General features: G+C 40.6%; 2 protein-coding genes across 3 annotated transcripts in view; one reads left to right on the top strand and one right to left on the bottom strand.

Moving 5' to 3' along the window:
- aadac (arylacetamide deacetylase) overlaps positions 1-1,502 on the bottom strand; it is a 21,728-nt gene extending 20,226 nt beyond the window's left edge. The window contains exons 1-2 of one of the 2 annotated variants that reach the window (XM_086081020.1): positions 1,464-1,502; positions 962-1,121 (exon numbers count right to left, since the gene is read on the bottom strand). The gene's annotated coding sequence lies outside the window, so the exon portion shown is untranslated. The remainder of the gene's footprint in view (positions 1-961; positions 1,122-1,463) is intronic. The other variant, XM_086081019.1, reaches the window with a different exon arrangement.
- igsf10 (immunoglobulin superfamily, member 10) lies at positions 52-12,575 on the top strand. The gene is made up of 10 exons (XM_086081017.1): positions 52-122; positions 891-1,143; positions 3,204-3,333; positions 3,469-3,859; positions 4,686-5,450; positions 5,535-7,226; positions 7,318-8,550; positions 8,757-9,660; positions 9,856-10,222; positions 10,295-12,575. The coding sequence occupies exons 2-10, from the start codon at positions 920-922 to the stop codon at positions 11,837-11,839; spliced, it is 7,251 nt and encodes a 2,416-aa protein (XP_085937143.1). The 5' UTR covers positions 52-122; positions 891-919; the 3' UTR covers positions 11,840-12,575.

Below are 12,575 nucleotides of genomic sequence, written 5' to 3'. Positions count from 1 at the left end.
GGCCCGTCTGGGGATTCTATCTGGAGGCTTATTGGGACTAAGACAGAACCACTTTCTTCTACTAGATGTGTAATTTGGTTTGAACTGTGGCAACTGTGTTATTTTTTTTTTTACACGTGAGGGTAAGATAACATTTTTCTTGTTTACATTGCCATCATATTATTGTTTTGTAAAGAACATAAATATGATATATATGGGTTGAGAATATCAGAGTCTTCATAGTAATAATATTTACAGTATTCATGACAGAACATCAAAGGAAATGTTAGGAGAGGGTCGTATGTCTTATCTTTTTTTTTTTTTTTTTTTTTTAACACAACTAAGTAGATTTCTCCACTTTAAGATTTGCCATAAAAATTATTGAACCAAAGATAAACTTGTTTGCAGTAAGTTAACAAAACAAGAGCAATTGAAAGAAATCAATTTATTAGAAGTGGACATTATTGAGATTTTTGCAAATTTGCCAAATAAAAGTAGTTCATGACGTTTAAGTTGTGCAATTCTGTCGGTTCAACTTTAAATTTGTATGCCTTGTTGCTGTTTTATTTGTAAAAAAAAAAAAAAAAAAAGGGGTAAGAAAGAAACAAAAAAGTCAATTTTCCAAATGTGATTTCATTTGAGTACAATTATATATATATATATATATATATATATATATATATATATATATATATATATATATATATATATATATATATATTTTTTTTTTTTTAAATAACTTTCCATTCTTGATATACCTCTCTCCAATGCATTCAGAGAAGCACTTAAAATTAATCAGCTACCCAAATAAGGCTTAACCTTAAAACTTTTACTGCATCAATGTCGCTGTTATTTGGGAAGAATGAGTCATCTCTGTTATCCTGACTTCAGTGTGCTTTTCCCTTCTCTAGGTGGGTTGTAATTTACGACCCCGAGCCAAATGAGTTTTCCGTGCACGATGACCGCCTGCAGAGGCTCTTACCTGCGGAGGTGTTTGCCGTCCCTGGGGTCTCTGTTACTTCTCTTGGCCACTGTGTCCCCAGTTTGTGGCGACTGTCCCACGTCGTGCGTGTGCTCCGTGCCCGAGGAAGTGCATTGCACTTTTCGCTACCTGAACGAAATGCCTGCGCAGATACAGCCAGCTGTGGAAAGAATTAATCTCGGGTGAGAGCCCACTTTTCTCTGTATTTAGCAGACTGGGGTTATTCTATCCACTAAATGCTTCTAAGCTTTATTATTATTGGACGTGCCTGTGTTCTTTAGTGGACACAAACGATGCACTTGTCACTATAGTTGCCAAGCTAGCTTTGACTGTTGAGTGTTCCAATTTGCTGACATCACAACAAAATAGCTTTGAAAACTCAAATGGGCTTTTAAACTAGTGGGTTGCCCTTTAATTAAATGCCTTTTGTAAAGTGTCATGGCCAAATTGGCCTATGTCTTTTCATTGTCTCCTTTGAGGACCAGGGAAGAGGTGGACTCACCTGTAGCTCATCTGTTCATAATGAGCTGCCTTCTTCTTCTTGGAACACAACTATGTTTTGTACGTTTCCTACACTAGCTAGCTAAACAAAACAAAAAAATAAACATATTAAGGCAATCAAAGATCTCTGAAGTATATATATATATATATATATATATATATATATATATATATATATATATATATATATATATATATATATATATATTATAATTAATAGGCAAGACAGTTTTATTTCTTTAGCACATTTCATACACAAGGCAACTCGATGTGCTTTGCACAAGCTAAGACGCAACACTGAAATGCATCAACAAACATATTAGTTCCCAACATTCAGCAACAAAGCAGAGAAAAAAAGTAGCTTACAAAAATTAGTAAAAGAACATACATTGACAATGTTAAAATGCATTAACAGAAAACTACAAAAAAAAAAAATATATATATATATTAAATAAATTAAAATGGTACAACATCGGAACAAAATAAAAGTTTTTCCATTTGTGTGCAGCATAACAGCTAAATGTAGCATCACCATGTTAATTTGAACTCTGTTCTCTACTAATTGACCCAAGTCTGCAGATCTCAGAGCCCTACTGGGTTTATATTAAATCAGCATTTCTTTCATGTATTCAGGACCCAAATCAGTCAGTGATTCATAGACCAGTAGCAGAATTTTGAAATCTATTCTACAGCATGGGAGCCAGTGTAAAGCCTTTAGGATTGGAGTGACATCTGACACCAACTGAGATTGATGTAACTGAGGCAAAACTAAACCTGATTAGTTGTCTATTCAACCAACTGAAAGCACCTGTGTCAAAAGTGTATGCATAGTCTTCCTGTGTGGAAAACCCTTTTAAGATAATTAGAAGCTGGCTTACTCACAAATTATTAATTTTTCAGTCTGAACCTAAAGACATATTCCACATTCCCGTATTTTTTTTGTACAACCAACATGTAATGAAAGACACTGTTCAGTTGACACCTTGTCATTTGCTAGCTCAAATTCAATCGAAATTAATTGCATGACTTCAATAGTTAACTCACGATTAATCGCACATTTTATATCTGTTCTAAATGTACAATTTTTTTTTTACAATTAAATATTTTTTTTATACTCTTGTTAACATAAAAGTGGAACAACTGTTAAACTAAGAAATGTGGCTTCATCTTTTAGTCATTGATTGAGTAATTTTCATAATAATAATTCATAGTATTTAGTTAAAATGTAAAAGATGCACTGTACTGTAAAAAACAAGTGTGATATTGATTTGTGTTGAGGTCATTTCTCTGCCACTAGATGGCATAATTGCCTTTGTAAGACATTGGTGACAGCTCAGTGCATTTTTCTTTTTATATTAAGAGATATCTCATCCTTAACATGAAGTAACGTGAGAAATGCTGCACATTTTTGAAATTGTAAAATACAACTTGAACCCAGTCTCTACAAATATATGCATCATCATTAAATGTATTACTGCCAAATTTTGACTTGGACGTGTCTGCTGCGTTGCGACTGGATTTCCCCCAGTACAGACTTTCCAAGTAAGGGGTGGTCATTATCACACGTTAAAAGAACTTGAATTTACTCAAAATTAACGCACTCATTTTGATACCCCTAAAAGAAATACATCACTTTAGCATGAGAGCAATTCACCTGTTGACCCTCCATAGATAATGTGTTACCCCCATTATGTTTCAGTGACGAAAAATTATTGCTTGAACATCATTTTTCCATTTGCAGGTACAACAGTATAACCAGCTTGAGAGAGAATGCCCTTTCGGGGCTGGATAAATTGCAAATACTGATGCTGCACAGCAATCTCATTCACAGTATTGAGGACAGAGCATTTCACGATCTACGATCATTGCAGGTGAAAATCCTATAATTCACTAACAAAAAAGGGAATAGGTGTATCATGACCAGAATAGACTCTCCGAAAAATGTTTCAGCATCTTTGTCTGTATATATGATTGATCTTGTTTTATTTTTCATTATGTTCTCCAAGGTCCTCAAGATATCCTACAACAAAGTGAAAGAACTCCGTAAACAAACATTCAAAGGCCTTGAAAGTCTGCAGCGACTCCACATAGACCATAACTACATTAACTTCATCAGCCCAGAGGCTTTCTACGGCCTGACCAATCTCCAATTGGTCCATCTGGAGGGCAACCACCTGCAACAGCTCCACCCAGACACTTTCGTCACCCTGAGACACAGCCAGGTGTTTAAGTTGTCCTCGGTCAGGACCATCCACCTGTCCGACAACCTCCTCACCAGCCTGCCTGCGGAGCTTTTCTCTGGGTGCAGCCACCTGGAGAACCTCTTTCTCCATGGCAACCGTTGGGCATGTGATTGTCGTATGAACTGGTTCCCACGATGGACGCAGAAGCACACTGGTGAGCAGAATAGCTTGTGTCCAGTGATATATTTGTTTCTAGTTAAAATGGAATAATAATATACAGGGAGTCTTCGAGTTACGCTGTACGGGACCTATGCTGTTTCGACTTTACGGCGACCGTGCCTAGTCCGTAGCACCTTTTTTTTATTAAGTTCCCACGGTAATATCGGCATTTTTAAGTTATTTAAAGTTGTGTTGTTGTTACCTCCAGCAAAGGACGTCCATCGAGCAGGTCGGCTTGCCATCAGGCGCGTCACATTTCTGTGTTTAAGTTTGAATTAGCTCCGCTCTGCCGTCCATCAGCAATGAATGTCCCGTCCGTCAGCAATGAATGTCCTTGCGGAAACACGAAATATTGGTTCCGGCTTTTCCGAGTTACACAAATCTAATTTTTAAAATTGCTGTACAAAGTATGTTGATGTAAATATCAATTTTAACGGTGAAATCCAACTAGATCGAAATTCAGTTTGCATCGCCAGCGTAGAAACGGAACCCGGCCGTAACTCGAAGACTCCCTGTACACTACTTGCAAAAAGTGAAGAATATTTGGTTTTCAGGTAAAATTTCAGGAGGAACTAAATGTAATTATAATTTTTACAGGTGAAATTAAATTGAACGGCTCTAAGCTTTTGTTGACTGATTGACATTGCGGTTCTTTTTGCACAATGAGCTTGGAGTGTATTTGAGCCAAAGTCTGTCTTAGAATTTATGACTTGGCTTCCATCAAAGCAAATCATAAATTACACTTCTATATATGAATTATGTCTTTACATGCCCATATGTAAAGTATTTGCTGTCTAAAAATTGTGTTTGAATGTTTCCAGGGGTGCTAAAATGTAAGCGGGACAGGAGGTATCCTCGAGGCCAGCTGTGTCCCGTTTGTGAAAATCCAACCCTTTACCAGAAGAGACGTCTGTCCCTTCTTCCAAGTGATGCCTTCATTTGTACTAAACCCTGGATCCACCCCCATTTAAAGCAAAAAAACATCAGCTTGGATGAAGGGGACTTCACTCCAGTTTCCTCAAGAGACTTTATTGCCCCTCTAGGCTCCATACAAATGAACCTGACGGATCAGTTTCACAATGATGCCAGCCTGTCATGCACTGTCCAAAGGCCATCTAATTTTGAAAACCTCTCACTTACTGTGGAGGAGGAGGAAGGGGGTCACAATATCACTGCGCTCACTACTAGCATGACCACATATCTGGTATGCAACATTGACAATGACCATATCCAACATTTGTGGCAAATCCTGGCAGCTTACAGTGAATTTCCCATGAGACTTGAGAGAGGCTTGTTGTTGACTAAAAGTCCCGAAATGGTGTACCAATATAGTCAGAAGAAAACGGGTGAGGATGACCTACACACAAACATTGATGCTGAAATCAAAGCTACTCCTGCCTGGCTGATGCAAGATGAGGTCAGTTTGCGTCTCGACCGTACTGCAACTACTTTCTCTACTCTGCATATCAAATACCAGTCTGTCGTCAACCTACGGGTGGAAAACACCTTCCCTAAGAAAGACCACTATTCCTGGACAATGATAAAGAAAGACAACAAAACCAAAACTGAGCACACCATAGTAACAGGTGAGTGTTGAGTTGCTTTTATTCAAAAGCTTCTGCAACATTGTATTGCAAAACTGATTACAATGTTTAAATTTTTCAATGTAGGTGGGGTGCTTCAGTTGAGCTGTCAAGTCCGAGGGGAGCCAAAACCTTTGTTGGAGTGGATTTTACCAGATGGAACTAAAGTGCGAGCCCCTTACGCCAGTGAGGACAATCGAATCATAATCACTGCTGAAGGAAAACTCACCCTTCGGGGTGCAGACACCTCGGACACGGGCCTCTATCGCTGCATTGCCACCAACTACTTGGATGCTGACATTCTGTTTTTCCGAGTGACAGTTATGCCTCCCGATGTGGAGGAAGCAGATGTCAACGGTGTCCGTATATCCCAGAATCTAGGGGAACATCTTTTTTTTGATTGCACCAGCTCTGGAAGTCCAAAAGCCTCGGTACAGTGGATACTCCCAGACCATTCAGTACTAGACAGGTCCCAAGGGAAAAAGAAGATGTATGAGAATGGCACTCTACTGATTGAGGGCCTTACTATGAGGGACCAAGGATTTTATAGATGTTTGGTGGCTAATCACTTGGGTATTGACCTCTTGGTTTCTCAGGTGACAGCAAGTGAAAGCTCTAAGATATTGACAGACTTTGATCATGATGGATCAGGCATAGAGATGGAGAGCCAGGTGGACCGAACTTTAACTGGCAGCGCAAACACCATCAGTGGCATCCCTTCCTACAAACCAACTGATGGAGCTTCTCAGGAAGCCAAAACCATTGTTTCTGATCGACGTCATCCCAGACAGAGGTCACGGGGCAAAAGCAGTTCAGAGAATCGAATAGGACAGAGGAGGTATTCAGTCAGCAACCAACGTAAATTTGGCAATCGGGTCTTTGATAAAACAATTAGCAAAGTTGATCCAAAGAAATTTGCAGAATTTATGAAGAGGGCCCAAGATGGAGCAAGAGAAAACAGAAAGACTGTTTTGTCAAACGATAACGAAATTGGCTCAGGTGAGATACATGACGACCTCATTTTACTTGCTACAGTTTTTCCCACTACAAATAACCCTCAAAAAGGTAGATTACTTCAAATGGAAAACACAGACACAGTAGCAGTCACAAAAAACAGCTACGGCATCACTTTCAGTCAAGAAAGAGAACAACTAACAACGGATTATACGCCAATACAAAAAAACATATTTACAAACATTCCGTTAAAGAGTGAGAGAGAAGGAGTAACACTGTATGACCTAATTTCATCCAACACAGGCATAGTTAGTTTTGATGAAACTACAGAACTTCATTCCCTCGAAACAATTACCAAACCTGAAACTGTTAAAGATTCTTCAGAAGAAACTCAGCTCCAGTTCTCCGGAGAGAATTATTCAGAACCAGAGACGTCCACTGAGGTGTTCTCATTTACCTCAGATCCTAATGTCATTCCAATGAGGGATGGCACAGACCCCGTAGAGCTTTTTGTCCACTCGGATCCAGAAAGCCAATCCACAATCACAGCTGTCACCACCACACAGAGACAGGATGATCAAATAACCTTCCATACCACCCAAACAATAAAATCCCCACCTTTAGGATCCACCATCATCTCCAAGCAGCAGATCCAGATCATCCCACACAAGAACAGTAGAGGAGGGGGGCGCAGAAAAATGTTCCATGGTCGCAGAAGAATCATCAAACCCAACAGGATTACTGATATACAATCCATTATCAATAAACTTATGCAGCCGTCTGAGCGCAACACTACAGTACCATACAGAATTGAAGTGACAACAGGTAAGCATTTTTTTTACCTTAGAATTTCTGTGTTGTTTTAATAACTGACCCAACAATTGACCTATTTTTGTTTTGTTTTTTTCAACCATAGATATGGAATTATCTACACCCACTACACAATCTGGGGCAAGAGGCAAAGCTGGCAAGAAAAGGATTCGAGGAAGGCAAAGAAAGCCAATCACCACTGAAACATTAATACCTCAGACTTCAGCAGTAACCTTAACTACATCCTCTGCTACTCTTCCGCCCTCTGCTACTCTTCCGCCCTCTACACACTTCCCAACAGAAACTGAGGCTCTATCCCCAACCACAAAATCAGAAACAAAAGTCATTTTGTTTGATGATGACTATGGAGATTTGTTCTCTGCAGATTTTGAGCTATCAAATCTCAAGCCCACTGATCAGCCTCTTACGACAATGAGCCCAAAGTATTACTCCAAGTCCTTGACCACTGCTGAAACACCACTACAAACACAAACTCTTGCCTCCCCGCCTACAGTTGAACCAACCCCAGGAGAAAATCCTGAGAGATATTTTTCATACGGGTCTGGTGTAATTCCTGATGATTTCACTACGACCAGGCCGAGACCTGGTGGAAAGAGAGGGCGCCAAGGACGAAGAAGGAGGCCATTTAAGGGACACAGACCCTCAAAGAAACTTAAAAATAGTCAATTGTTTCCAATAAGCACAACTAAGACTTTTGACAAGAAAACAACCATGGAAACCACTATCTTTACAACTTTATTTCCCCAAAAGAGTGCCTCTAAACCTCCAATGTATACACCATCAAGGGAAATCTACAGAACCACGGGAGCATCAGAGCAGGAGACATTTGCTTACAAGGAAGTCGACTGGGACATTTCCTATACAACAAAGACACCTTTTATGTACTCAAACACAATGCCTACATTAGAGAAACCTTACACAACTACTCAAAACAAAGTCCACAATAATGTCAGATCACCAACACAGAGGTTTAATGGTCACACAACAGCCACAAGGAGACCTACACCTACGGTGAAAACCGGCGCCAAAGAAATTACAGAGAAACCCATTTCTTTTGGGACAATGACTATATATACAGCAGAACAAGACTATATCTACACATACAACAGAAACAATGTAAAAAATGTCCTTGCCACGACCAGTCCCAATGTGGGCAGCACTCAACCAACTACTATGCTCATGACGAGAAAACCCAAAATACTTGGTGGCAATGCAGCTAGCTTTACGGTTTTGATCAACTCAGATGCCTTTTTACCATGTGAGGCTGTTGGAGACCCTCAGCCAGTGCTATCCTGGAAACGCTTCTCCTCAAGCACAGGTACTAAAAGGGTATATATTGTTTGGTGTAATAAGTTATTTATTGTCACGGTGGCATGTTTAGCATCATGACATTAGAAATGATTATAAAAATAAAGTTATTAAAGAAAAAAATGGAAATGTGTCAACCGAAAGTCTGTATATTGGCAAGGAGCAGCAACTGTCACTCTTAAGTTAATATGTTTGTGGTTTCTCTCTCCCATTCAGGAAACACAATTACCATAAAGGGAAGAATGGGCAAGTTTGAGATGTTGCGCAACGGCACATTGTCAGTACAAAATGCCAATACAAAAGACCGTGGCCAGTATATCTGCATTGCTGAGAATGATCATGGATCAGATAAACTTATCGTGACTCTCTCTGTGGTAGCTTATCCCTCACGTATATTAGAGCCAAAAATTAGAGAGATAAAATCTCATGCAGGAAATATTGTGGAGATTCACTGTAAGGCAGATGGTCGGCCCACACCGACAGTATCCTGGATTCTGGCAAACCGGACCCAAGTAAGAGAGCACAACACATCAAATGGAAGGGTTTCCGTGACTGCTAGTGGGACTCTGGTCATTCGACAGGTGTCTGTTTTTGACAGAGGCCATTACAAGTGCATTGCTAGTAACCCAGCTGGAGCTGATACTGCTACAGTCCGCCTACACGTGGTTGCTGCTCCACCAGGTATCTTGGAGGAGAAACGGCAGAAGGTGAAGGCCGTTTCAAAACAAAACCTATGGCTGCCCTGCACAGGTCAAGGTAGCCCTCACCCAAGGATTCACTGGGTGCTGCACGACGGTGTGTTGGTCAATTCTCAGAGATCTGCCTGGGACAAGAGGATTTCGGTTTATGATAACGGAACCCTCCTTATCAAGGATCTGGCTCCAATTGACAATGGCAAATATGAATGCATTGCAACCAGCTCCACAGGCTCAGAGCGAAGGGTGGTGACTCTCACCATCGAAAGAAGAGAATCTGCACCTAGAATACTGGTGACATCCCAACATGTAACTGAGTTGTATTTTGGAGATCAGCTCAACCTAAACTGCTCAGCAACTGGAGCGCCTGAACCCAGGATTATGTGGAGGTTACCATCCAATGCAGTGGTAGACCAATCACATAGGTAAGATTCCATCACCAAACATAGTAATGTACAGAATATTTTGATTATATGCTCACACTAGTTGTTTAAATTGGGTTCAGTAAACCTAATGTAATGTATATTGAAAATATTTATAACATTAATTAAGTGACATACAAAGCACGAGTAAATAACAGTTTTTCCCTTCCTCTTTTAAATTTTAATGCCTTTCCTTAGGATAGGCAGCAGATTCCAGGTTTTGGAAAACGGTACTCTGGTCATCAATTCTGCGATTGATAAAGATGCCGGCGACTATCTGTGTATGGCTAAAAGCGTGACTGGTGATGATGTTCAACTCATGAAGGTCAAGGTGTCAATGAAGCCAGCTAAGATAGAGCACAAGCCCCATGGCAAGAAGAAAGTTCTGTATGGTAATGACTTCAAGGTCGATTGCAAAGCCTCGGGGGCTCCAAAGCCAGAGATCTCCTGGGGCCTTCCAGATGGAACTGTTGTTAACAGTGCTCTACAGGCGGATTCCTTTAACGAAGGAAGGAGAATACGTCGCTACACTCTGTTTGACAATGGGACGCTCTATGTAAATCAAGTGAGTAAACTACAGTACACCATGGTCAAACTCCATGATTTATTTAAAAAACGGTTGTATGTGTTTGTCCAGGTCGGTATGTCAGAGGAAGGAGACTATACTTGTACTGCTGAAAACCAAGTGGGAAAAGATGAAATGCACGTACATATCACTGTTGTGGCTGCTGCACCCATGATACGGCAAAACAGTGGGACTCATGCCAGACTGAAACCCGGAAATAACATCCGCTTTGACTGTGAAGCAGTTGGTGAACCCAAACCCAGAATCCTGTGGATGCTGCCTAACAATGACGTCATAGCAGCATCTAATGAACGCTACTTGTTGCACGTAAATGGCTCTCTGGATATTAGGAATGCAAAGCCAATCGATGGTGGAGAGTATGTTTGTATGGTTCGCAACCCAGGTGGTGAAACCAGAAGAGTCTACAAACTTGAAATTGGTGGTAACCCACCTGTGATCAACGGCTACCATCAGAACAGGACTGTTTTAAAAGATTTCTCTACTAAATATTCCAGGAAATTTATAGATTGTAACGCTGAAGGCAATCCAACTCCAACTATCACCTGGATAATGCCAGACAACATCTTTCTGAGGGCGCCATATTTTGGCGGTAGAATTAATGTCCATCATAATGGAACTTTAGAAATTCGTAATATACGCCCTACTGATACAGGAGAGTTCATTTGCATGGCGACAAATGATGGAGGAGAGTCTGTATTAGTGGTACAGCTCGAGGTGACCAATACGCTGCGAAGACCCATTTTTAAAAACCCTTTCAATGAACGGATTGTCTCTCCTTTGGGGAAAACCAATGTTCTGAACTGCTCTGCTGATGGACACCCAAAACCAGATATCACTTGGATTCTACCTGATGGAACACGGCTTACCGATGGGCGTAATTCCCACAGACGGGTAGATAATGATGGGACTTTAGTCATCTATAACTCTCGTGTCGAGGATGCTGGGAAATACCGCTGTGGTGCCAAGAACATCATGGGATACATTGAAAAGCTCATCATTTTGGATGTGGGGCAGAAGCCTTACATCCTTACAAGGCCGAGGGGCGTAATACGCAGTATGTTTGGGGATTCTCTGTTCCTTCACTGTCTATCTGATGGAAGTCCAAAACCCAGGATCTACTGGACCCTCCCTGGGGGCCACATTCTTACCCAGCCTCAAGTCTTGGGGCGTTACAATTTGCTGGAGAACGGTACTCTAGTAGTACAGGACACCACTCTATACGACCGAGGGAACTATGTCTGCAGAGCTCGGAATGATGCTGGGGAGGCTGTGCTAACAGTCCCTGTTGTTATTATTGCCTATCCTCCACGCATCACTACGATGCCACCTCCTACCTTAAGTTTAATGGCAGGAACCCCTATTAAGCTCAACTGCGCTGCCATTGGTGTACCCAAGCCAGAGATCACCTGGCAGCTGCCGGATCATTCCATTCTATCAATGTCACAACAAGGGAGGCGGTTGGGAAGTGAACTGCTTCACCCTCAAGGCACGCTTGTGGTCCAGAGGCTCTCGGCCTTTGACTCCGGCACGTATAAATGTGTAGCCAAGAACCATCTGGGTGCCGACCTCAAGTCTGTTTATGTGCGTGTACTTTAAATGTCAACGCAGAAGGAAACAGACTTTAACAGATATTTTGGATCTGTAGGGGGAAGGACCCACCTGTATGTGAATTTAAGATGACAGCTTGTACGTTGGTGGTGACAAATGGCTGTCGGTGGATTTAAAATGAGGAAAGGACATTAAGAGACAGAAGAAATTGAATGGAATTAAGAAAAGAATAGTAAAAAAGAAAAGAAAAGCACATCTGGTGGGACAGATATTTGTTATTGTAACTTGGAACTGGAAAATCATAGCTGGTACTCATTCATGTGGGGGGATTCTGTAGGAGAAAGTATTCATACATTCTAACCCGAAGTGATTCCAGTGAGGGTCTAATGCTGGCCACACATATGGATTCATTTAGAGCACATACAGTCTTGTCAGCAGCTTGTCCTTTAGCAGCAAATTAAGAAGATACTGTCGGTGACTGTTATGCAAATCTTGCAAGAACAAGCCATAAAATGTTGACTAATTTTGTGTTTTAGTTATGAAGATTGTTTTACACTGGATGCATAATATTTTTGCTACGATATACGACTCCATAATTCTGTTTTGCAGCAGATGAATTAATTTTTCCGTGCGCAGTTAAAACAATTTTAAAGTCTTGTGATTGATTGTGTTGTACACAAGAATTTAAAGTAATGTTATACATTATGCTTATCTGTAATAATACAGTATATATTTGTGTGTTACCTACTAATGTATGGGAGAATAATAAACCTTTAACATTCCA

The sequence above is a fragment of the Leptonotus elevatus genome, chromosome 7, assembly GCF_054856555.1.
Source record: "Leptonotus elevatus isolate MCC_2025b chromosome 7, RoL_Lele_1.0, whole genome shotgun sequence".
Lineage (NCBI taxonomy): Eukaryota > Metazoa > Chordata > Actinopteri > Syngnathiformes > Syngnathidae > Leptonotus > Leptonotus elevatus.
This window is presented reverse-complemented; position numbering and strand designations above follow the sequence as displayed.